The 27,728-nt window shown below is 35.8% G+C and overlaps 1 protein-coding gene across 1 annotated transcript; it reads right to left on the bottom strand.

Annotated features, from left to right (window-relative positions):
* On the bottom strand, window positions 1-27,728 carry LOC105031938 (protein-L-isoaspartate O-methyltransferase). Its single transcript, XM_010906238.4, has 4 exons — window positions 27,437-27,728; window positions 24,694-24,964; window positions 10,673-10,837; window positions 1-494 (listed from the first exon to the last, which is right to left on the bottom strand). The coding sequence occupies exons 1-4, from the start codon at window positions 27,440-27,442 to the stop codon at window positions 244-246; spliced, it is 693 nt and encodes a 230-aa protein (XP_010904540.2). The 5' UTR covers window positions 27,443-27,728; the 3' UTR covers window positions 1-243.

The following is a 27,728-nucleotide window of genomic DNA, read 5'->3' as shown; positions in this document are numbered from 1 at the left end:
TTAGCAAAACATCATGACAAGATAATTCTATAAAGTAAAACTTAAAGTCAAACATACTAAAGACCATTTTCAAGGACCAGATACAGAAGGATGAAATTAGAGACGCACATACATAAGAGACAACATTGTAACATGAAGATAATAACACGACTGCAACACAGATGAAACGATACTTTGCATTGAAATCTCTTCATCTGTTGATTATTTATTACCAGCATCTAAAAGTTGATGGCACTCCATGCATCAGAAGTCTTGTAGTTGTGCTGCTCGGCTCGTCAGCGGAACATAGCGCACGGATGTTTCACTTCGAATGCTGATGGAGCCATCCAGCTTCTTATCAACCACCTGCAAATCCTGGAAGAAGTTCCCCACTGGAATCACCATTCTTCCACCAGGTTTCAGTTGCTCAAGCAGTGGCTGAGGGATTTCAGCAGCAGCTGCACCCACATGAATGGCATCATAGGGTGCATGTTCTGGCCAACCTTGCCTTCCATCTGCAACCAGTGGAATAGGTTCATCAGTGGTCTACAAGCAAGTCATGGCTCCTCAGTTCAAATAAATTGGACTTGGTAAATAGAAATAAAGATAAGCATATATGATTTTCTAAAACTATGAACCCAGCTGGAAGAAATGTCAATGTAAAGAATTAGATCCGAGTTTCTACTACCTTGGTCTGAGCAAGTATACCCAATGGCATATAACAAAGATTTTTTTTTTTTTTTTTTTAAATGAGACAGCATAATACAAAGATGAGCACCAAAAAAAAAAAAAACAGACTGCATAAGCTACATTTGTAGCATAATTGGAAACATTATGCCAAAATAATAATTATAAGCAACTAGATTTTTTATCCTATTACTCTGGCACTGGCTTTACAAGCCTTTTCTGTCTACTCACACCAAGTCCGGCATTCTCATTCCAAAAAGATTTTTTTTCTTGCTTCTTGTACAAATTAATGCACACCAGTCTCTCAAAGAAGAAAGATATGAATGAAAAAACCAGCAAGGCATGAATCTGGGAAAATATAAAACTGCATGCATCATATATAGGGTTTATAAAAATGCTGTCTGACAGAAAATTTGACTTCTTGTTGATGTACCATCTTTTTAAACTTGGAATGGGTTTTTGTAATTCCAAACTGATGTCAGTAGATTTTTTTTCATGATTATACTTTAGGGTTGTTATGCAGTAAACTAATGTCAGGTTACTATCAGGTTAAACTGAGTAATTGAAGATAAATAGCAATATTATATTCCTTTTCCAAGCCACTATTATTAGGAGAGTATTAGTTAATAATTCATAGTATAGCTTCCGGAATATATGTAGGAGATAGAACTGCAAAGGGTTTGTGTCATTGTCACCCAAAAAAAAAAGGGTTTGCTTCATGATTATGCTGATGCCATTGTTTCTTGTACCTACAGCTCTCATATTTAATTTTCTTTGAGCAAAATCCTCAAGGGTTCCCTATTTCCTGAATTTGCATGTGACCATATATCAGAATGAGATTCTCTATGTGGTGGACCTTTACCAGTAATGGAACCAAGCCTCCTCTCTATTTGAACTTTAATTCAAGATAGAGCCTTCAATTGGTGAATATTTTTCGGCAGATGTAGGTGTATAAAAGAGCAACTGCAAATGTGATCATATTTTGTTTGGACAAGTTGTGATTCTGTTGGTTGTGGTTTTTAAATTTCATGCCATAAGACAGCTAAACTAATATGACCCTTGATCCCTTAGGGGTCATTTTTGCTCTCAAATATAGTAATTTCGGACAAAGCAATGCCATTTAAAAAAGCCGCTCTTTTCTTTGTGAAAGGGCTGAAATAAAGCCAATATATGAAATATAGAAGATGACAATATCAATATCCACCGTAAGCAATTCCTGTCTTAAACAAGGACATAATTTTGCTGCAAAAGTTAAAAATTTACTTCAAATGGCTATGATCAGTAACTTCTAAGGGTTCATGGGTGATAATTTACAATGAATGATTTGGTCTAGCAAAAAGATCTGGTCACTGGGGAAAAGAGAGATATCACATCACAATATTCTTTAAGCATGAGAATATTCATATGTATAATGAATACATGAACAACTCTAGGATGTCTTACCCTTGAACAGTGCAATCAATGTAAATATGCATTTTAATTTTTGGCCTTTTCCCTTTTTTAACCAGAATTCTAATTTTTTTTCCTTTTCCTTTTTAAACCAAGCTTGATCCAGGAGAATCAGAAACCCATTGTAGACCACTCTAGCCACCTTGCATAGGTCTAGATAGGGTTGTGGAGCAAGATCACCATATCCAGGACTTTATCATGCACCTAAACTTCCGCATGCCATAAATTTCCTATGTGACATCCAATTGAGATGCTTTTTTTTAAAAAAAAAAAATAAAAGAAGCAACTTTCAAGATCTGCAACAACGCATCAATCAGGCGCATATAACAATGTTTAAACCTTCAAATGATCCAGTCAACATAAAAGTCTCCTTTTCGCGAAAGATGTTGATCAAGCATATCCCTCAATCTGAGAAGAATTAGGCGAAGTGACCAAGACAAAGTGGATATAAAGATCGAGATAGGATTTTAACCTTTCCCTAATTACTTCAACTAAGCATGGTTATTTAGGAATTGTAACCTCTTTCAACTAAAAGTGGAATCTAACCAAGATTCTATATGCGTGAACCTCAATAACATAAATAAAGGCACTGCAACCAATCTATTATGGAATTAATGAAAGAAAAGGGAACATAGAACCCTACTTTCAAAGTTATTTAATTTTTCTATTAATCTTTTGAGAGATTCAAGTTGAGTGGGTTGAAGAAAATCCTCTCCTATCACATTAGAACTTTCATCTTCTAGATTTTTCTTGACTTGTATGTTTGCATATCAAGATGGATAAGATTTCTTTCTTCAAAGCGCTATCTTATCTTAACTAAAAGGCACTGCAATCAATCTATTATGGAATTAATGAAAGAAAAGGGAGCGTAAGGATCCTACTTTCAAAGTTATTTATTTTTCCATTATTTTTGAGAGATTCAAGTTGGTTGAAGAAAGTCCTTCTCTCCTGTCAGATTAGAACTTTCATCTTATTGATTTTTCTCGACTTGTATGTTTGCATATCAAGATGCATAATATTTCTTTTCTCAAAGCACCATCTCATCTAAATAAATTGACAATCCTCATTCACAAATTCTTTTGTGAATCTTTAAATGCGAGATAATGAAAATAAATCATTCTTGGTATCTTAAATATGACTTTCAAAATGCATTCTATATAAAATCAATGCATGTTTGCTTTGAGTTCTAAGTCCACATTCTCTTAAATGATCCTCCATTTTTTTTGGCCATTACTCTTCATTTGGCACCTTTCACAATTATCCTCCTATGATATAACTTCCCACCATTATTCACAAACAGGCCTCAAGGGCATTATCAACAAGTTCATGTATATGACATGAGGGAAAGCATGTGAAGGCATAAGAATGATCCATGATGTGGATCACCTTAATTAGACATAAGTAGCTTCCATATAGCACATTTAGGTTGCTGAGTCTAGAGCACTTTGGTGGCTAGATAGTAGGGTACAGACTTCACCACAGGAAAATCAAAATTCGACTGGACCTAAATCCAAATTCTACTGAAACTACCTTCCCAACAGATAAATCCTTCATTCCTTTTTCCCAATCTCAGTCTTTGTCAATTTTCAATACCAATTTTTATTTTGCATCTAGTCAACTGAGAAGGGAAGAATGAGAGGGAAATCGAAAAGCAAGATGATAGGCTTCCCCCTATCATTGTTTCCCTATTCATTCCTCCAATTCCAAAACCCAGGGTTCTCAAAATTCCTAAGGTGATTACCACCATCCACATATCCTGCTGCTCTTCTAATCTGAGTTTTGGCTCCTCTGTTGTAGCACCAAGGTGATGGCAGAGGGCCGATGCAATCACCAATAACCTCCTAAGTGACACAGTGAGAAGGGTGAAGAGTGATTTGATCGTTGAGATTAAACTTCGAAGATCAACATACAAATTGAAGCAAATTGAATTGAAGAACTCTTCTTTTGGTCAAGGGAAAGTTTTCTCCAAAAAAATTTATGGATCTCTCAAAAATCCTCCTTCATACAATGTATTGGAAGCCATAAATAGGATATGATTCCTAACTCTAACTTGAGCAAACCTGCTACAAAATTAATATGAAACATGCTAGAATTATTCAACTAAAAACATAGAAACCAAACTAAAATCTGACACTATTCAATGCAAAATTTATTGGAAAATCCGGTGAAATATTCACCCACAATCTGCTGCTCCTGCAAAGCTTGGCATGGTCCAACTCATGGTTTTCGAAACTATCTTGAACTGCCCGATTCGGGGCATTTCAAACTGAACCAATGGCCAAATGGCCCGGTTCGGCCGTGAAAACTGGCACAGGAAAAAAAAATAGTGAACTGCGGTTCGACTCTGTTTCAGACCGAACCAACTGATTCGGCTATTTTAAGAGGGGAAAAGGCCTAAGAAGAAGCCAAAAGGCTTTCTCTCTATTATTTCGACGTAGCAGAGACATCTTTCGTCCCTTTTTCATTTCAAGAACGGCCAAAAAAATATGCAATCAAGCTTAATTAGAGGTACGTATTCGATCCTAGCTCCCGTTCTTCACCTTTCCTCTTAAAATTTGTGAAAAAGGAAAAAATGAAGGAAAACTATGTCAAAATTTTATTTTTTTGTTTGATTTTAATATATGTTGTAGATGTATGAAAGATCTACACAATGACACTAAAATCATTAATTTTCGTTAAGTATATAATTTTTAGAATTAAAAATATATTTTTGGAATAAAAAATTATTTTAAAAAAATAAAATTCAAAAAAGAACTGTAAAATCAGATTATGAATGAGGGTTGTACAATCTACTTTTGACATAAATTTGGTGTCGATTGATCAACATTTTGACGCATCTTGCGCATAGTATTCTAGGCCTAAATTTCGAAAAAAAAGCATTTATCGCTCTCCACGGACTAAGAAATGTATATGTAGCATAAATGGTGGGATCCTACATGGGTCTAGGATCAATTTTTATCATAATTTTTTATTTTTTAATATAATTATTTTTTAAAAAAATAATAAAAAATAATTAAATAATTTAAAAAGTGCCTCAAACTTTGTAGTTCGGATATCGCTAGTTATAGTTCGGATATCGGTAGTTAAAAAGTGATAAAGAATTGCAAGATCATAGATATACTTAATGAAATTGAAAGAGAAAAAGAGCTACCAACTTGTCAGGGCTGTCAATCCAAACATCTGGCCTCTCCTTTGAATTATTTGTTACTTGATAAAAAGGTGGCATTTTTTTTTGGATACTCATTCTTCCTAAAAACACAACTTGGGATCAAAAAATAGTTTTATTAATCAAAATTTCTCAAAAAACAAAAAAAATCATTAAATACTCCTAAAAAACAAAAATAAAAATAGCATGCCAATTTGACCGACATGCCTGCTGTATTGTGTGTCGGTACGGTCAAACCAGCATGCCTGTCGTATCGTGTGTCAGTATGGTACCGAACCGATATCGTACCGTATATCGATACGATATCGTACCATACCGACCGACGATCGAAACGGCATCCAGTACCGGTTCAGAAAACTTTGATCCAACTAGTCATAATACATACTGGCTGTACTCTATGTTGCATCACTAAGCAACTCAACAACATCCAGGCAATGGTTGATGCTTCCTCAATCACTGTCGAGCATGCTACTCTGACTTTTATCTGGCTTTAAACTAAGAATGCTCGACGCTCCTCCATAAAACTGACACTTGTTGAGGCTTGGACCAAGAAACATTAGTTGTAGTAAGCACTTTTTCATCCATCTCATCACTTGCCCAATCTCTTTTGATCTCAAACATCCAAGGAATCATTATGATTATAAAGATTGTGACAAATCAATTTAATATTTTGAGTAGTTGAATTCTTTGTCTCAATTTTCCAATAATATTTTCATGAAACTTCGGGTTTTGACCTCACCAGTCCTATATTTGTGAACAAATGAAGGTTGATGGGTTGAAACTGATCTACAAATAGATTCTAAAGCACAACATAAATGACACGCTCGCACTAATTACTACTACCCATATTTAACAATTTTGTTATTGTTTAATATGATCTCATTGCATAACTTTTGGAAAAGAAAAACAAATAACATCTTAGGTCTTACAATGCTTTGTTATACTACTTGAATCCTCAATGCACCTAATGTGATATGCATCTATGGGTCTGCAAGTCCAGATGCACTAAATTGGGCCGCTTTTGTTGTTTGAGCCACAGCTCGGCAAGCTGTAGCAAATTGAATTGCATTTTGACCTCAATATAGCAACTCATCCTGCAGTCAAATTGACAGGATAGGATACGTTCCTCAAGTCATGGACTATGGTCCCTTATTATTTGCAGCAATTGGAATACCACTTTTTACAAGCACCCTCATCTATTCAAGAAGAGCTGCCTCCCCCGGCTTTCCCCCTCTCAAACCACAACACATCCTTCCCCTCCAGCAAACTAATCCCCCCATTCCAATCTTCCCTCACTGCCCTTTGCCTTTCCAAATGTAGATTCACACATATCATCACCACATCCATCCATCAAAGCTAACATTCCCTCCTCCCAACACTATTTAATTGCAGTGGCAAAGAGGGCTGTGCTGCCTTTGTCAATTAAAACAACAACGCCACCACCTATCCTTCCCACCTCTATTTCTAGAGCCATGGCAACTTCCTCAAGGAGATCGAGCATGAATTGGCTTGTCCCAAACACAAAATCCTAACCCTAACTTTCATGGGAAAGAAAAAAAATAAAATAAGGTAACAATTTTCGTAAACAACAACCAACAATACTCGTCCCCTCCATAACAATATGTCTGCAGTAAATGAAAGTATAACATCTCAATGTGGCGCTTTTGCTAATTACAGTGCTCAAACAAAATTTATCAAACATCCATATGTTACATATTATGATTAGCACAATAAAAATCATCATAATAATTGATATTTTATTTTGAGATGTAGTGGACCAATTGATCTATGCAAATCCAAATAATGGTTGCTTATGTTATAACAGTAAATAAAAGTAACGGCTTGGGACCATTCTTTATAGCCTCTCCTCAAACGCCACCTCAAATAAGTTATATATTACTAACCATGAAATAACACTACCTCACCCTGGCTATTGGGTCCTACATTCCCCCAACAATAGTGAAATACCAAAAAAATTCAAGAGGTTTAATCTATCATCCTCCTTTCCTTTGGCACCATCATTGCTGCACCCAATGCAATCCCCAACCTACCCTAATTCCAAAGGCCACGATCACCAACATAAGAGTCTACACTCTACATAAATGTCAACATCTTCAATCTCTCTACACCTTAGCATCTCCACCCTACTTCTGGCTGCCTCCTCCAGTACCATATCTTATCTTCCTATAAGTTTGCCCTGGTGGTTGTTGCCTTCTTCTCCAAGGCTATGATCTTGAAGGAAGAAGGGGGCTATTATAAGGTGTCTATGCTAGTACTTTAGTGGGCTAGGTTTGAGTTTGGGTGGGGGCAGTTGGAGTATTAGAGGCTTGTTGGAAGAACATAGATGGGAAATAAAGAAATAAAAATGAGGGGAAAAAGCACTTGAATTATGGCTCCACAAAGGTAGGTAAAAAAATTGTGATTTCAACATCAATCATTTTAGCGTTTTCTTTTTCCGTCCAAATGTTGAAAAGGGGCTAAATCCAGACCATTTAGATTTAGATCTAATGGTCACAAAAGCGAAATAAGTAGGTAACTAAATATCTTCAAAACTTAATATTATAGTGCTTATTATTTTTAAATTTATTATATTTATCCAAATACAATTGTTTTGATATAAATTCCATAACCTAAATATAAAAGAACCCATGATTTATATACCATTATAACAGCACAAAGAACAACACAACAGTTTATTTTTTGTTCTCCCATTCGTGGCCAAAATTTCTTTCTGTGGCGGAGCAGTCTTTTTGTTCAGTTTACAGATAAGTTATCATTAACCTCCTTATTCTAATTTGTTCCTAACTTCCAGGAACAACATCCTAAACCATATAAAATTCAGGTTAGTTTCCATATGATCCATCACCTAACCTGATTAAAATGGGTTCGAAACAAATTTTTCTGAGATTGCCATTTCATAAGCGAAAGCTATCACAGAGACATTTTCATTACTATATGACAAATGCAGGCAACTCCAGCATTCATAGCAGCAGCCTAAGCCTTTTGCATTGTAATAGTAGGATCATATTACAAGGAGCATCTCGGTGTTAAAACATCATAACTGCCCGTTGTTTGAGACCGCGTTTTCATCTAACCATTTTCTTTCTTTAGCTGCCATTGTTTGAGACCATGTTTTCATCTAACCATTTTCTTTCTTTCTTTATTCCTTTTCCCTCCATTTTCACTACTATCATTTTCTTGTGTAAAACCATTAGCTGCAGCTTCTCATGCATCTCTAAACTTTTAGACTTTGCCATCTACCATTGACGGTAGGTTGTCTTTATTCAAATGCAATGATCATGCTTGCCAATGAATACACATAACATCATTACACTAGACATGTTGACTTAATTTTAAACTTCTCAACTTTTGTTACTGTCTTCCCAGGCTTCAATCTTGCTCATTTCTTAAAGCAAATCCTTTTGTATTTGATCTATTATTCAGATAAAGCTTACCCCTAAATAACTTAAAAGAATGCCATTTAAAATCTACCATCTGATCGCACTAGGCTGGTAATGAACCAGGATATTCATGAGTAGCTCAGGCCCAGCTCAATAACAGGCTTAATCTCACTCTGTGAGGAGATGAGACAAAACTAAACATCATTTTCAAAACTCCAGTAAGAGAAATGGTTGAAGTAGGGTTCTTAGTGCGGGTTTCAGCATTAGTACTGGTGCCCGACTGCTACAGTATCACTAGGTCTGATAGTTGGTATCGACACTTGATATGGGAGGTACACTAAATATCAATTCACCACTAATACAAGCCAGTATGCCCATCATGCTCCAGTATGGTTCGATTCTACAAAACCATGGGTTTAGCACTGGGTTTGCGCAAACAAATAGAAGCTCCAACTTGACTTCATAACAAATTCGTTAAAGCTCAATTAGCAAAGTGAGACAACTTTAAAAGTCAACTCAATGACAACATCATCAAAGGTCTTATTTGGATGCCCAAACACACTATCCAAGGATAAGTTCCAGAAAAACCAGAAGTTTCAAAAGAGAAACACAGCTATAGTAGGGAAAAATGACTGTATTAAGGAGGCCTTGTGGACTATAAAATCCAAAAATTAAGGATACTGGATTCCCTATGAGAGGTGATTTCTGGTATCCTTTTTCCAGGACTGTAAGGCCAAAGTTCCCCTTGTTCCCTCTCTGCCTGCTAACCTCTTCCCTGCCTCCATAAATGGTCTGTTTGGCGGATAGATTGTTGCGACATCGAAACACACCCTGAACCTCGCTAGATAACCAACAAGCCAAGCTTGAACATTTTTTCCAAGCTTGACTCAAGCTCAGCTCGGACTCGAATACCCCTTTCATATAGTGAGCCAAGCCTGACCTACCAAGTACTTGGCTCGCTTGGGTCATTGCCATCTCTAGATCCTACATCGTCAAGTTCAGTCTTCAACTTTCCTTTCATGTTACATATTATTGTTAGTTATCTAAAATTGTTAGTTATCTAATTCAGAAGAAAGTGCAGGAGCCGATTTAGATGCCACTGGGCAAGCCGTATTGTCAAGAAAAATATTGCAAAAAAGTGCCAAGGAAGTAGGTAGATGAGTAAAATAACAAACAAAAAAGCTGGTGCAAAGCCCTTTATAGATGATCATAGATGTTAAGACTTCACTTAACTCCCAATTACCACTATAGGTTGGCAGCATTGTTCAATTTTTTGACTGAGGGAAGCGGTAGAGGATAAATAAGAAAACCTATTGCATTCATAAAGTGCTATATTATCTTCCGAGTAGATTCCACCCATAAAATCTTGTATAAACACCCCCCAATTTCAGCTTTTGATATACACATTACAGTTTTTAAGTACAGGTTACATAGTCAAAATTGTAAGGGCCAGTTTGAGTAATCCAGAAGGAAATCCAGCCCACTGCTTGACCCATGAATCGATTAGACAGCCCATTTAGGCATCGCCCATATCAACCGAATTCCAACCAAACCATAGCATGTGGGGCAAAAAGGACCACCATGGGTCATTTTTTGCTGATCTCCGTCTCCTCATCCAAGTCAATGCTTCATCTTCTCTGTCCTCCATCATTCCCTTCCACCCGTGCCCCCCCTCTCTGATTCCTGCAGCATTTTCCTGCAGGAATACCCGAACAAGCCCTAAACAGCAGAACTTTCCTAATGTGCATGTCATTTCCTTTTTACTTCTTATGATTATGATTTTACTCTGAGAGGTTTTGTTGACTGTTGGAAATCAGAAAAAGCACATCCTCTAGTTGAGAAGGTTAAATGCATAGAGATGATTTTTATCATCTCCGGTTTGGTGAAAAGATTTGAAAATACTCAGATTACAGGCTCAAGCTGCCTGCCGGATAAATTGAGTAATGATATTATCTCTCATAAAATTATAGTTTGAGTAAGCAGAACATACCAGCAACATGCAGAGAGAGGGAACCTTCATCCAACAATGATGATGCAGCACTTCTTTTAACATTCTCAATAGAAGAAGCAACAAGTTCTGGAATGTGTTCAACACCCACAGAACAGCCTTGTGGTCCAACCATCATTGCAAAGCATGCGGTCAAGTACCCAGTCCCTACATGACAGTCACAAGCAAGGAAACATAATAATACATTGAGTTTAAAATAACATTGCAAGGGTGTGCGCTTAATAACTCACAAAGTGCAGATGTCTATTAATCTAATTCTAGCTGTCATTACACATAAAGAATGGACAGTTGTTATTAGTCTGTCACTGTCATAAATGATGGTGTCATCCATTCACTTTCATATTATCTATGGTATATATTAAAAACTAAAAGAGCACTAAGGAGTTCTCTGGGTTTGTCAAACATGCCCATGAATGGAGTATCTTACAAACAGAAGTTTATCATACAATAATCATCAATATAGATAGTTTTGGAAACAAAAATGTGCATGTAACTAATCTCAATCCCCTCCCTGCATCCAAACCCCTCCTGGATGTTTTTAAAAGCCCAAATTGCTTTCTCTCTATCCTAACTAATCTCTCCAACAAACCTGTTCCCCTATATGTCCCTCCGTAACAACCTTACACACCTCCCATCTCCATCTTCCATTTTAATTTTTTATATTTATTTTAATTTTATATTCAACATTATATACTAGTTCTTATCTAAACATTCTTTTGTTACTAAATGCACATAGTGCATACCTGTATGCTAATTCTCTTTAAAATACTGCACTAGGTGTATTGCCAGCAGCCAAGCCAAGTGCTAGCACAAAATCCAATTCCAGGATCCAAGTAGCAGAGTCACTGCCTCATTTTCAAATGACAAATATGGTATGGGCTTCAGCTGGTTTCAATAAAATCAGCTGAAAGCAGATGGAAGTGGGTATTTTAATCCCAGCCAAAACTTGAAATCTTGTTAACCAATAAAGAGGATTATATATAGGGATATATTCACTGATATGTAATATGCTCATGACTCATCTATGAGATGGATTTTTCACACATATACAATGCTGTAACATTAGTTTCCTTACAAGATACCTTGCAATATCCAAAAGGCATGCTTTTACAATTCACTATCATAACATACATTTACAAGCATTTACAAGCAATAGCTTAAATATGGGATCATAATGACCTGACCAACCTTACCAGCTAGAAAATCTAGAAAGATCAAGAAAGTAAAACAAATTATAGGAAGAAGACAAATAAACTGCAACCATTACAAGTACAACATTTGGTAAAGCCAGAAGCATTGTCATCTCATAGGCCAATGAATGAGAGCCAAAGGTCAACATACATTGTAACCACGCTACCTTTCTTATTTTATTCTGGCCATACTGCTTTTTTCTTTTAATGTTAGATAAATGAGGTAAATGGCAAGTAGTAATTATTTGCAATTTTGCATACATTTCATCATAAGACTAATTAGCTGATAGTAATGGTGATTTCAGCATCCATAAGTACAACAGAACCACATCTCTAACATATAAATGAGAGAAGCCTAAGACGTTGGACCTTTTGTCTGTGGATGATTACCTTTTGGTAGCTGGACTTCTAAAGCTGAATTGCCATTTTGTAAGTGGACTTTAAGACTGCCAATGCCATTAGGACAAGGAAAAACCCCATTCTTTATGCATCTTAAAACCGCAGTGTAACACATGCTGCCCAGATAGCATGCTTCTTTTTTTATATCTTTCCTTAATCATGTGCATTGCATGATTCCAATTCTAATAACTACAAAAAGTTACACATTTAAGAAACTGGTTTAGGTGTCCCTTGTGATTCTAAGCCAGATGAAATGAGTTTTGGTTTTTCACAGCTTCAATGATTTCAGCAGTATCTCTCTAGTTTAGGTAGTTTTGACTCAAAACTATAAAAATTCAAACTTCATTAAAATTTAAAAATAAAGTGAAAGAATAGTGAAAAAATATCAACTTGCATTCAAACAATAAAAATGTTCTCTTTTCTAAATAAAAGATTAAAAAGCCATATTTAGAATTCATTACAGCGTTCACAATCTAAAAGATCGTACACATTTGTTGATGAAACTTTAATTCTATAATAGTCAGGCCTATGTCAAGAAATTATCGATTCCCTAATCTTGCTGGAATGATAAAACGCAAATAATCCTGATAAATAAGATACATATGCAAAGAATTTAGTTCCATAAATTAGTTTCGGCCAAGATGCCAGGATAGACCCCAGCAAATCAGGTTCAGGCTAAAACTGAAACTTTTGGTTTCAGTTTCTGACTTCCAATGCACCTTAAGACTCTCTATAAGTTCAAAAGGATGTATATGATATGTAAGAGCGATGCTAGAGCCATGTATAGAAGTGTATGGAATGTATTTAGAGGCCTACATAGGCGCTCAACTGAGTAATATGTCCACAGAATACTCCAATAAATAGATCAGTTTGCACACAAGAAAATTAAAAAATACTATATGTTTTCAGTCCTCTGCTGTCAGATCATTGACTCTGTGTTAACAGGTATATATTTATTGATGTATTGCATTTTTATAGTAATTATTATTATTAGTTTTTAATAATTTTGATAAAATTGGTATAATAATTAACTAAATAAATATAAGAACCTGATATGTTTTATGTCAATTGCAGGTAATTGAGCCAGGTCACACCTAATTGGGCTTAACCATATTTTAAAGGTCAAATTAAGTGAAATTGGTTGAGTCCGATTCAGCAAGGTTTGTCATCCAGAGTCATCAGGTCTTGCATCAAAATCAGAGTCCACCTCAAAGCAGAATAACCAAATCAAGATATCAATGAACCCCACACCTTATCCTTTTTGGCATCATCAACCAGAAAAGAAACTAGAGGTGCAGAAAATAAATCAAGCAGTTAATCTCTCCCATCTAGTCAACCAATCTAAATTCTGAATATTTTGGTGTGAGGACCCCTAAAAGACAAGCTACAGGACTCCAAATTGAGCAAGATTAGATCCTACAGAATTTTGAGAGAAGCAAGAAAGGAACATAATTTACAGAATTGAATTTGAATTCCAGATGAGGTGGCTACAGTAGGTTGAAGTTGGTAACAATGTTGGACACAACAAGAAACACCCAGATTCTTCTTAGTGTTTCTTGGCACAAAGATCTGATATGGCAACCAATTTTGGGTGGCAAAGAGCTATCTTGGAAAGAATTAAATGGAAAAAAATCAGAGTCCAAACTAATTCTGCATGAGGAGCAAACTTAGAAAAAATTGAAACCAATTCTTGAAAAACTTGATTTGGGCAGCCGAAACCTTACTTTGTTTTGCAGATTTTGTGGACCCAATAAGGAAGAAATTCTTCTCCTCTAATTAACCATGCCTCCTTTCCTTCTTTTACTATGGAAATCATAATAAAATCAAAAAATTTGGACAGCATAAGGAATAGATGGCTGGTGGTTGCTTAAAGCCTATCCAAAGGAGGAGAGATTCTATACCAAATAGAAAAAATGATATATAGAATAAAATCATAGAAAAAATACCACCTTAACCCTAGCCCTAGCCCTATTTAAGGATCGAAAAATACCAGCAAAAGGGAGAGGAGAATCATCTTTGAAAGCTAGAAATCAAGCAAGGAGAGTTTGGAGTATCTGGAAGATTTGAAGAGAGGATTTATTCGGCTCTGCAATTCCTTCAGAGTTTTTAATTCTTTCTCTTGTTTACTTTGAATTTATTTTCTAGAACTCATTGTTAGGATGATTTTGGAGTTTTATTCAAGTAAACTTGGAGTTTGATTTTGATATGATGAAAAGCTAAATTTCTAGCTAGGGTACCTGATGTAGCTTGGATTTAATTTCAATTCCAGAATCTTGTATTAATTTTCTTTGTTAATGCAATTGTTTGTTATTTGCACTTAATGCTTTTAAGTATTATTATCTTTGGTACTTGATTGATTTCGATTTATAATTGGTACTGGGAAGGAAGATTATAAATTGGAGTTAATAACAAACATCATCGGAATAATAATTGGAGCGGGAGCAGAAGATTTGACCTGTGAGATCTTGAAAATAATTACTGTGCTTATTGAACTAATTGAAATCTATTTTACTATTGGAAGATAGATTATAGGTTTTAATTAGTATATGTAATAAGACTCGGGAGAGATTATTAAATAATTTAGGATTATTTATCCTTGCATTAATAATTAAATTTGGATTATTAATCGAAATAGCTGGAATTGATAATTGGTCCAAGTGAAATCAGATATACCCTAGTGCTTTATCAATCGAATTTTGATTCAGTTTTCATTGAGTTCTTTAGAGTTAATTTTATTTTCCACTGTCATTCAGTTTCGATCGTTTAGATATTAGTAAAATTAGCATTCATTTTTGGTAATTAAACTCAGTCCTCGTGGGAACGATCTCTTATTTATCATTATATTACTTGAGCGATTTCGTGCACTTGCGAAATAGGCTAACAAGTTTTTGGCGCCGTTGCCGGGGACTGGTGCTTTAATATCAAGAATAGTTGATTTTACTAGTAATCTAGATATTTAAAAAAAAAAATTACTGACATTTCATAACGCTTAACTAATATAGTATAACCAAAAATAAAAAAAAAAAAAATCAAACTTGATTGGACATCTTGTTTCTTTGCATTGCATCTCCACAATTAACTTTAAGGGCACTTAACCCATTAATCAGATAAGGTGGGGATTTGATCACCCTTCCTTAGCTCAAAAACCACATCTTTCATCCTGCATAACCTAGACCTTAATCTAAAATCAATTAAACGTTGGCCCTAGGATATTCGAGCTTAATAGGACAAGAAAGCCCTAAAGTTAGACCGGGTTCGAATTGATTAATTGCTCGGTGTCTAAGGCAAGTGGTTTAAGAAGGTGATTTTCAATTGGTTCCGTTGTCTGACCTGGCCAACTCAGTTGGTGTCTAAAGAAAGCAACAAGCAGGGGACCTCCCACATCTTACACTTATCTGGCCGAGATAGTTAGTCAGTTTTGAGCTTGGAGTGCTTGAAGGCGATCTTGGAACAGTTAGGAGCTGTCTAGATTTAGGTTAACCCTAGGATAGAAAGTCCATTTTGTGCTAACTTGTTTGCCATTAAAATTTAAACCTAATTAAAACACTCTTCTCTTTCATCTCTAGATTTAGGACTCCTTAGGACTCATCTCTAGAACCCTTTTCTCTCTCTTTTCTCTTCTCTCTTCTCTTAAAAAAAAAAAAAAGAGATAATAATCTTTCAAAATTACAATTTGGAAAAGAGAATCGGGTCGACTTGTGAGAATTGAATCAAACCCCATTTCAAGTCAAGAAATTGAACGCACTTGTAAACAAAACATTAAAGCAGTCAGAGAAGGGAAGAAATCTGAGGCAAAAGTAGATCCAGAAATGGCTGAAGATCCAAGGAGAGAAGTAATCCTAGTAGGAAATAATGAGGTTGCTAAAGAGGCAAACCCCAGGGCACTGCGGGATTATGCCATGCCTACCGTGAATGGAGCTTCATCTAGCATCACAAGACCACCTGTGCAAGCAAACAACTTTGAGATCAAGCCTGCTTTAATCCAAATGATCCAGACAGCAGTTCAGTTTGGAGGATTGCCCAATGATGACCCTAATGCGCACATTGCAAACTTCTTGGAGATATGTGATATCCTTAAGCATAATGGAGTGTCAGATGATGCAATTCGGCTAAGATTGTTCCCATTTTCACTTAGAGATAAAGCTAAAGCATGGTTACAGTCTCTTCCTGCCGGCTCGATCACCACTTGGAATGACTTAGCACAAAAATTTTTGGCAAAATTCTTTCCACCTGCTAAGACTGCCAAGTTGAGGACTGACATCCAAACCTTCGTGCAATTCGATATGGAGACCTTGTATGAAGCCTGGGAAAGGTTCAAGGATTTGCTTAGGAGGTGTCCACACCATGGGCTGCCTAAATGGTTGGTTGTGCAAACCTTCTACAATGAGCTGAACAACCATACCAGAATTAATATTGATGCTGCTGCTGGAGGTTCATTGATGGAAAAGTCGCTTGATGAGACCTATGATCTTTTGGAGGAAATGGCCAACAACAATTACCAATGGCCCAATAAGAGAAACATGGCGAGGAGACCTGCTAGGGTTCATGAGATAGACGCTATTACTGCACTCAATGCAAAGGTAGACACTCTTTTCAAAAATTAGATCATTTGTCTATTAATGCTGTCAATACTTGTGTGCAGACCTGTGAGATGTGTACTGAGCAACATGCTACTCGAGATTGTCCGATTGACAGCTCATTCATGCCTCCAGTACAAGAACAAGTGCAATATGTGGCAAACCAAGGAAGGCAACAGAACAATCCATACTCAAATACCTGCACGCCTACCTGGAAGAACCATCCAAATTTTTCCTGGGAAAATCAACAGCAACAACAGAATTATCAGAATAGAGGACCACCTGATTTTCCACAGCAAGAAAAGAAGTCTAACCTGGAAGAATTGGTTGCAACTCTCACCAAGGCCACTACTGATTTCATGGGTGAAACTAAGGCAAACTTTCAAAACCAGCAAGCTGCCATTAAAAACTTGGAAATACAAATGGGACAGTTGGCCAACATGGTAGCTAACAGAACTAAGGGTCATTGCCTAGCAATACTGAAATGAACCCGAAGGAGCATGTGAAGACAATTACCTTGAGGAGTGGAAAATAACAAGGGAAAGAGCCTGTTAAAGAACAAGTAAAGGAACAAACTCAAGAAGAGACTATGGTCAAAGAGAAGCTAAAAGAGAAAAAGGAAGAGCCAGTAAAGCCCTAAAATCCACCAGTTCCTTTTCCTCAAAGGCTCAAGCAAAGTAAGGATGACAAGAACTTTCTGAAGTTTTTGGAGGTCTTCAAGAAACTACACATAAATATTCCATTTGCGGAGGCATTAGCTCAGATGCCTAGCTATGCCAAATTCTTGAAGGACATCCTTTCCAAAAAGAGAAGGCTAGAGGATCATGAGACAGTCATGCTCACCGAAGAGTGCAGTGCAATCATTCAGAACAAGTTGCCATCAAAATTAAAGGATCCAGGGAGTTTTACAATTCCATGCAATATTGGCAATATCGAATTCACTAAAGCATTGTGCGATTTAGGTGCTAGCATTAACTTAATGCCTTTATCTGTTTTCAGGAAGCTTGGACTAGGGGATGTGAAACCGACCAGTGTCTCATTACAACTAGCTGATCGATCGGTGACATATCCTAAAGGCATAGTGGAGGATGTATTAGTCAAGGTGGACAAATTTATCTTTCCAGTGGATTTCATTATCTTGGATATAGAGGAAGATAGAGAGGTTCCTTTGATATTGGGGCGTCCATTCCTTGCAACTGGCAAGGCACTTATAGATGTCCATGAGGGTAAGCTTACTTTAAGAGTGGGACAAGAAGAGGTAATTTTTAACGTGCTTAATTCTTCTAAATATCCTCTTGAGAATGATGAATGTTTTAGATTAGATGTGATTAATAAATTTGTTAGTGAAATAATTGACAATTCTGAATATGACTTGATTGATGGTGTTAAAAATAAACAGCATGTTGATGTATTAAATGATGTTGAGAAAATACAGGATTCAGTAGAGGCTAAGCCAAACCCCAAGCTTGAGCTTAAGCAGCTCCCTTCTCACTTAAGATATGCATTCTTGGGAGACTCATCTATTTTTTCTGTCATTATATCTGCTCATTTGTCTGCTGAAAAAGAAAAAAATTATTGCATGTGTTGAAAAAGCATAAGAAAGCACTAGGCTGGTCTATTGATGATATTAAGGGAATTAGTCCCAGTATATGCATGCATAAAATTTTAATGGAAGAAAACTACAAACCTTCAATTGAGCATCAACGTAGGTTAAATCCTAATATGAAGGAAGTAGTTAGAGCTGAAGTAATGAAATTACTTGATGCAGGAATTATCTACCCTATTTCTGATAGTAGTTGGGTGAGTCATGTTCAAGTAGTTCCTAAGAAAGGGGGGATGACTGTTATTACAAATAATAAAAATGAACTGATACCCACTAGAACAGTCACCGATTGGCGTGTGTATTGATTATAGGAAGTTAAACAAAGCCACACGAAAGGACCATTTTTCTTTGCCTTTTATTGACCAGATGCTTGAGAGATTGTCCGGATATCCCTTCTACTATTTTTTAGATGGTTATTCAGGATATTTTCAAATTCCTATTGTACCTGAGGATCAAGAAAAAACTACATTTACTTGTCCATATGGAACATTTGCATATAGGAGAATGCCATTTGGGTTATGTAATGCACCTGCAACTTTTCAAAGATGTATGATGTCTATATTCTCTGATATGGTTGAAAAATTCATTGAAATCTTTATGGATGATTTTTCAGTTTTTGGTCCTTCTTTTGATATGTGTTTGACTAACCTCTCCCAAGTTCTACAGCGTTGTGAAGAAACTAATCTTGTGTTGAACTGGGAGAAATGTCATTTTATGGTACAGGAAGGAGTAGTTTTAGGCCATAAGATTTCATCTAGAGGGATAGAAGTAGACAAAGCAAAGGTGGAGGTCATTAAAAAATTACCACCACCAACATCTGTTAAAGGAGTGAGGAGTTTCTTAGAGCATGCTGGCTTCTATAGAAGATTTATAAAAGACTTCTCTAAAATTACCAAACCTCTTTGTAATTTATTGATCAAGGATGCGCCTTTTAAAATTACTGATGAGTGTTTGGTTGCTTTTAACAAGTTAAAGAGAAAATTAATCTCAGCTCCTATCATCACTGCACCTGACTAGAATCTACCATTTGAACTCATGTGTGATGCAAGCGACTATGCTATAGGAGCAGTCTTGGGACAAAGAAAGGAGAATAGACTTCATGTGGTGTACTATGCGAGTCGAACACTGAATAATGCACAGTTGAACTATGCCACCACAGAGAAAGAGTTGCTCGCCATTGTTTTTGCTTTTGATAAATTTAGGCCATATCTTATAGGAGCAAAAATAATAGTTTATACTGATCACTCAGCAATTAAATATTTACTTGAAAAGAAGGATGCGAAACCGAGACTAATTCATTGGGTGCTCTTATTGCAGGAATTTGACTTGGAGATTAGGGACAAGAAAGGAGCAGAAAATCTTGTAGCAGATCACTTGTCTCGATTAGAGTTAAGTAAATAAATTGAGAACACTGAGGTACCCATTAATGAGTCATTCCCTGATGAGCAATTATTTGCATTACTCACATCTAGTACACCTTGGTATACTGATATTGTTAATTTTAAGGCATGTGATATTATTCCTCCTGAATTTAATTACCAGCAAAAAAAAAAAATTTTACATGATGCAAAATATTATTTTTGGAAGGATCCATATTTATATAAGTATTGTCCAGATCAGCTTATTAGGAAATGTGTGCCTGATAATGAAATTAAAAATATTTTAAAACACTGCCATTCATTAGAGTGTGGAGGCCAACAAAACAGCTGCTAAAGTATTACAGTGTGGTTTTTATTGGCCTAACCTGTTTAAAGATGCTATTGCTTTTGTTTCTTCTTGTGACCGATGTCAAAGAACTGAAAATATTTCTTTTAGACAGGAAATGCCACTAACCAATATCCTTGAAGTAGAACTGTTCGATGTATGGGGATTAGATTTTATGGGGCCTTTTCCACCTTCTCATTCAAATCAATACATCCTGGTGGCGGTGGATTATGTATCCAAATAGATTAAGGCAGTAGCACTTCCCTCTAATGATGCCAAGAGTGTGCTCAAGTTCTTAAAAAAATACATATTCACACACTTTGGTATTCCAAGGGCTATCATCACGGATGGAGGTAAGCATTTTTGTAATCGTTATTTGGATTCTCTATTGACAAAATACGGTGTTACTCATCGTGTAGGAACACCATATCATCCCCAAACAAGTGGACAAGTAGAGATCTCCAATCGTGAAATTAAAAGAATATTGGAGACTACTGTCAACTCATCAAGAAAGGACTGGTCCCTAAAATTAGATGATGCGTTATGGACATATAGAACAGCATTCAAAACGCCAATTGGGATGTCTCCGTATCGTCTAGTTTATGGAAAAGCATGCCATTTACCTGTGGAGCTAGAGCATCGAGCTTACTGGGCAACTAGGTTGCTAAATTTCAATATGAAAGCTGCTGGGGAGAAAAGGTCATTACAACTTAATGAACTTGATGAGTTCCGCCTCCATGCATATGAAAATGCAAGAATTTACAAGGAGAGAACGAAAAGATGGCATGACAAGCATATTGTGAGGCGTGAATTCCAAGCAGAACAAAAGGTGTTGCTGTATAACTCCCGTCTAAAGCTATTTTCAGGCAAGCTCCGGTCTAGGTGGTCAGGTCCATTTGAGATTATACAAGTTTTTCCACATGGAGCTGTTGAGCTGAAGAGTGGTGATAGGACCTTCAAGGTTAATGGGCAAAGGTTGAAGGAATACATAGATGGAGGATTTGAACAACCAAAAACCTCCATATCACTGACATAATGCATTGGGATAGTCAAGCTAACGACTATAAACTAGCGCTTCTTGGGAGGCAACCCAAGCAAAATTCTTTTTATTTTCTTTATTTTTTGAGTCAATTTTAATCCTCACTATATTTTCAAGGTTTGAATGGACGTTGTTCACTTTTTGTAGGCACATTGAAGAAGACAAGAGAGATGAAATGACTGAGGACGAGTTGCAAACTCGCACAAGCGCATAGGCACGCTACAAAGGGGAGTACCCCTAATCTTTAAGAATGCCTTGCTATAATATGTATTGTGACGATGATCTTGTCATTGAGCACAATGTCCAATTCAGATTTGGGGGTGCATTTGCATGAGCATTTCGTGTTAATAATATAGGATTGCCATTATGTTTGCATCTGTCTTTATTTTTTAATAAAATTTAATTTAAAAAAAAAATTAGAATGTTGATTCATTGATCACTTGTAAGGATATAGAGGGGGACAATTTTACTTTTGTGTTATTGTTTGGCTATCTTAGCTTTAAAATTTGAAAGTCAAATTCAGGGATTGACTGTTTTAAACTTGTAAATACTTAAATAAAATCTCGTATAGGAGATAGTTACTTTGCTTCGCCAATCCTATTTGTGAGCTTTGTTGCAATAAAATGTAGACAATTTACTTGGGAGAAATGATATAGGCATTCCTTTGGCATACCCTTTTTGACCCCTTGTATTTTCTTTTCATCCTATCTCATATCTGTTTCAAGTTGCCTAGTAACTAGGAGCATTCATGAGCCCCATGTTTACTTTTACGTCAAACAGTGACTTGAATTATGAGTATGCAAAGCACTTTGAGTATATGACTTGCTGAGTAACCGGGTGCCTTCATCGCCAATGTTGGTATTCGCGTAAAAAGGCAAATGATGACTTAAGGAAGAGTGCCAAAGTGTATAGGCTGTTCTAAAAGTATAAAATAAAATAAATAAAGGAAGGGATGTAAAGTATAAGTAATTGAGTATGCTCTGATTTATTGTGGTTAATTTATTTTCACTTATGTGACCATAACCATCATTCTTGTTGCTTGCTTTCCATTTTTTAATCCGAAAAAATCCTATTGATCTCTTGAGTACGTTGTTTACACTATTGGAGATGGACTGATAGGATTTTGCATTCAGGATTGGATGTTTGAACCGAATTATTTTATTAAAACCTAAAGGAAGCAAGGTAGCTATTGATTGTGCGTAATTTTATTTGAGTATGAATGAGTTTGAAATAGTTAGCTTGTGGGTTTGCCTTTCGGTTTTGGGTTGAGGTGGTTAAACCATGGCATTTGGGTATTACTCCTTTGTGTCTAGATGGATTTTGAGTATATTAATGTTAAATAAAGTTTTTAGCATTAATTTTTTGAGATTCTCCATTTTTTATTTGGACTTTTCTTTTGCTTGGGGACAACCAAAAACTTAAGTTTGGGGGTATTTGATGTATTGCATTTTTATAGTAATTATTATTATTAGTTTTTAATGATTTTGATGAAATTGGTATAATAATTAACTAAATAAATGTAAGAACCTGATATGTTTTATGTCAATTGCAGGTAATTGAGCCAGGTCACACCTAATTGGGCTTAACCATATTTTAAAAGTCAAATTAAGTGAAATTGGTTGAGTCCGATTCAGCAGGATTTGTCATCCGGAGTCATCAGGTCTTACATCAAAATCAGAGTCCACCTTAAAGCAGAATAACCAAATCAAGATATCAATGGACCCCACACTTTATCCTTTTTGGCATCATCAGCCAGAAAAGAAACTAGAGGTGCAGGAAATAAATCAAGCAGTTAATCTCTCCCATCTAGTCAACCAATTTAAATTCTGGATATTTTGGTGTGAGGACCCCTAAAAGGCAAGCTACAGGACTCCAAATTGAGCAAGATTAGATCCTACAGAATTTTGAGAGAAGCAAGAAAGGAACATAATTTACAGAATTGAATTTGGATTTCAGATGAGGTGGCTACAGTAGGTTGAAGTTGGTAACAATGTTGGACACAACAAGAAACACCCGATACACCCAGATTCTTCTTAGTGTTTCTTGGCACAAAGATCTGATATGGCAACCAATTTTGGGTGGCAAAGAGCTATCTTGGAAAGAATTAAATGGAAGAAAATCAGAGTCCAAACTAATTCTGCATGAGGAGCAAACTTAGAAAGAATTGGAACCAATTCTTGAAAAACTTGATTTGGGCAGCCGAAACCTTACTTTGTTTTGCAGATTTTGTGGACCCAGTAAGGAAGAAATTCTTCTCCTCTAATTAACCATGCCTCCTTTCCTTCTTTTACTATGAAAATCATAATAAAATCAGAAAATTTGGGCAGCATAAGGAGTAGATGGCTGGTGGTTGCTTAAAGCCTATCCAAAGGAGGAGAGATTCTATACCAAATAGAAAGAATGATATATAGAATAAAATCATAGAAAAAATACCACCTTAACCCTAGCCCTAGCCCTATTTAAGGATCGAAAAACACCAGCAAAAGGGAGAGAAGAATCATCTTTGAAAGCTAGAAATCAAGCAAGGAGAGTTTGGAGTATCTGGAAGATTTGAAGAGAGGATTTATTCGGCTCTGCAATTCCTTCAGAGTTTTTAATTCTTTCTCTTGTTTACTTTGAATTTATTTTCTAGAACTCATTGTTAGGATGATTTTGGAGTTTTATTCAAGTAAACTTGAGTTTGATTTTGATATGATGAAAAGCTAAATTTCTAGCTAGGGTACCTGATGTAGCTTGGATTTAATTTCAATTCCAGAATCTTGTATTAATTTTCTTTGTTAATGCAATTATTTGTTATTGGCACTTAATGCTTTTAAGTATTATTATCTTTGGTACTTGATTGATTTCGATTTATAATTGGTACTGGGAAGGAAGATTATAAATTGGAGTTAATAACAAACATCATCGGAATAATAATTGGAGCGAGAGCAGAAGATTTGACCTGTGGGATCTTGAAAATAATCACTGTGCTTATTGAACTAATTGAAATCTATTTTACTATTGGAAGATAGATTATAGGTTTTAATTAGTATATTTAATAAGACTCGGGAGAGATTATTAAATAATTTAGGATTATTTATCCTTGCATTAATAATTAAATTTGGATTATTAATCGGAATAGCTGGAATTGATAATTGGTCCAAGTGAAATCAGATATACCCTAGTGCTTTATCAATCGAATTTTGATTCAGCTTTCATTGAGTTCTTTAGAGTTAATTTTATTTTCCACTGTCATTCAGTTTCTATCGTTTAGATATTAGTAAAATTAGCATTCATTTTTGGTAATTAAACTCAGTCCTCGTGGGAACGATCTCTTATTTATCATTATATTACTTGAGCGATTTCGTGCACTTGCGAAATAGGCTAACATTTATTTAGATACTAAAAGAATGTATTCAAAATATAGCTGCCTATGTTTAATGACTAGTAAAACGTCTAACAAAATACCGAAATATAATATCAGAAAAGCATGCAAGGTGAATATAAAGCACCTGAGCCAACATCTAAAGCATGCATTCCTGGTTGGAGATGCTCCTCCAAAAGTTCCAGACAAGTTGCATGCATATGAGGAGCAGATATAGTTGCATTGTAGCCTATTGGCATAGGGCTATCAATATAAGCTGAGCTGCCATCGGGTACAAATAAACCCCTGTCAATGGTTTCCATTACTTCAGCCACTTTTTTTGATCTGATTATACCATATTGCTTCAGTTGCTCCACCAGTGCTTTGTTTTTATCAACCGATCCTCTAGTCCAGAAATGCTGTAATATCAAAAAAATGAGCAATAATGAAGATCTTCAAAATATGATCACAAGTCCTGCTCTCACATCTTCAGCAGGAGTAAAAGGAATATAAGATGCAGATAAGCTTCATTAGAAATCCCATACTTGTACATCAATTTCCCAACTACAGAGCGAAGTAAAATCACAACAAACAGAGCAAGTTTGATAAGCACAGTTTGCAAAAAAGACTAATATAGCCTAAATGTCCTGCATGGTTTTCATCTCAGCTGAGATATCAGGCACTGTCTCATACATCTAGGCCTCTGATATCTCGGCAATAAAAACAGATACAATATATTGGCCGACACAGCACAAACATATTAGCCTACAATTTTCAATCAGCTCTTTGATTTCTTAAAATGAATTTTTAACTAAACTAATGACTAGATAAAGTTCCTGATCTTGGATTTACCATATTGACTGAGATTTCGATATTTCAGTCCTACAACATCAACTGAGGACTTGCAAAATCTCTGCTCCTTCCAAATCTGGCTACTTTCAGTACCATCTGAGATAAACTGAAAACTTGTCGAAACTTGGAGGGTTGAGTTATTTTCTAGGTATAATTTCTAAATTTCTTAATGTTTACTTGTGACATTGTTAGTGGTGGTTTTAGGATTGATGCATGGCTAATTCAGATTTTTTGAAACTGGATGGTATTGAAATTTATCCTGCCTGTGCTGGATTCCTGCTAGAATGATTTGTACTTATTGTAGGTTGTTGCCTTGTATGCTCGTGGAGCCAAGCCTTATGCATGTGCAGCTTTGGATTAAGTGAACACATTAACAATTATATATTGACTTGCCATGTCCCTTGGCACACATGCCTCTGGGTTGGGGGCATGACAACCATGTAGACACTTCAATGGGCATGTAAGAATATGGTACTAAAACATATAAAAACATAACTAAATTCATAGGCATTGGAAGTAACAAAAAGTAGAAATGATATAAAATTGTCAAAGATTTGGTAAATTAAGTAAGGGTGAAAGTGGTATAGATAATATCCGTTCAAATCCGTTTTTGTATCCGAATCAATTTGGATATGGATAAAAATTTAATGATCCGACTAATATCCGTATCCGTATCCATCAAAGAAAAATAGATATGGATATGAATAAAAAATTATCCGATCCATATCCAAATCTATTTGTAACCCTATATAATTTTATATAGTATTTATTAATTTTTAATAAAAATATATCACTATAAAAAATGCTATTAACTTGATTTATCATCTATTTAGTAATATCTTTGATTCTATAGTTATAAAGTTTAATTATACAATTTATATTTGTGATTATATCCATACTTCCAATATCCAAATTGTATCCATATTCATTTAAAACAAATATGAATATGAATTTTTTTATCCAAATAATATCCATATCCATATTTGTATTCGTCAGATAAAACAAGTATGGATATGGATATGGATATGCTAGTATTCGATCTGTATTCGATCCGATTTCAGCCCTAAAATTAAGTGAGTACATTAACATTTATATCATCGTTTATTTTAGTGTCTCATCTAAAAAATGATAATTCTTCCACCAAAAAAAAAAAAAAAATCATCTAAAAGTACCATGCCTAGTGATTTAACTCAATGCAACAATCATCTTTATGGCTCTATTAAATAAAACAAATAACTAGTCACATACTAAGGTGTTTGGAGAGAAAGATAGAGGTGTTAAACATTCAAAGTATTATAAATATTTTATTCAACAAACAAATGCAGTCAATAGTAAGTCCCTCAATAATTACAAGAATTTCAAAGCAAACCCCAAAGCAACGACACAGAACCTTCAATTGGTCATGAAGAGTTCAAAGGAACTAAGGAAGTCCCTTTTGCAGAGGTCTGAACTAAGAAGTGGTGTTCTGGATTTTTTTTTTTTTTGGGAACCAGTCAACGTTTCTAGAAAATTGTAAAGTCTTTAGGTAATAATATGCATCTAATCGATACATGATGTGGTTTACAAGTTAGAGAGCAATAGTGAAGCATCCGCCAGCTCAGCATATAAACCAGTGGTCATAAATAAATGGCTTCAAATGAAATCAAAGATAATTTTTTTGTTGAAATAAAAATCAAAGATAATTAATGAAAAGTTTCAGCCTCCGATAATTTACAACTTTCACACTTAAAATTTCCAATACAAGTACTTCCATACAGTCCATTATTTCCACATTTATCACTATCCGTCTTCATGTATTTCAACATATCCCCCGCCAAGAAATCCCACAACCCTCATACATTTGAATTTCACATCCCTCGGCAAGATCGGTTCAAAACCTCTCCAAAATCCAGCCTTTTACACAAAACCCCATCAATTTACTCATCGAATTCCAATAAATAACGCTAAAACAAGGCAAGGAAAGGGAATACAAATCTAAAACCAAAGAAAACATCAACGAGGAAAGGGGACAAAGGACTAAGAGATAAGAAGTGAAGTACCTCCATTCTTGGGAAAGAGTAGAACCACGGACAGGGCCTCGGGAGCTTCTCAAAGGAAGAACACGAGGAACAAGGCGAGGAGAAGGGGAGGAGGAGAAGGAAGAGAAGAAGCCCGAGAGAGAACAGCGGCGGAGAGAGCAGGAGGAGGAAGGAGGAGCGCAGCGGCTGGGGAGGCCAGGAAGGAGCGCGGGCGTTGGATTTATTATTGGCATCGGCTTCAGCTTCATCGCCTCGCTGGCTCGCTACCAGCTTCTGGGGCTTTGGCCCGGTTGTTCGGTGGCGGTGACCGTAC

This window comes from Elaeis guineensis, chromosome 9, assembly GCF_000442705.2.
Source record: "Elaeis guineensis isolate ETL-2024a chromosome 9, EG11, whole genome shotgun sequence".
Lineage (NCBI taxonomy): Eukaryota > Viridiplantae > Streptophyta > Magnoliopsida > Arecales > Arecaceae > Elaeis > Elaeis guineensis.
Note: the sequence above shows the minus strand (reverse complement) of the source record. Positions and strands in the feature narration are given on the sequence as shown.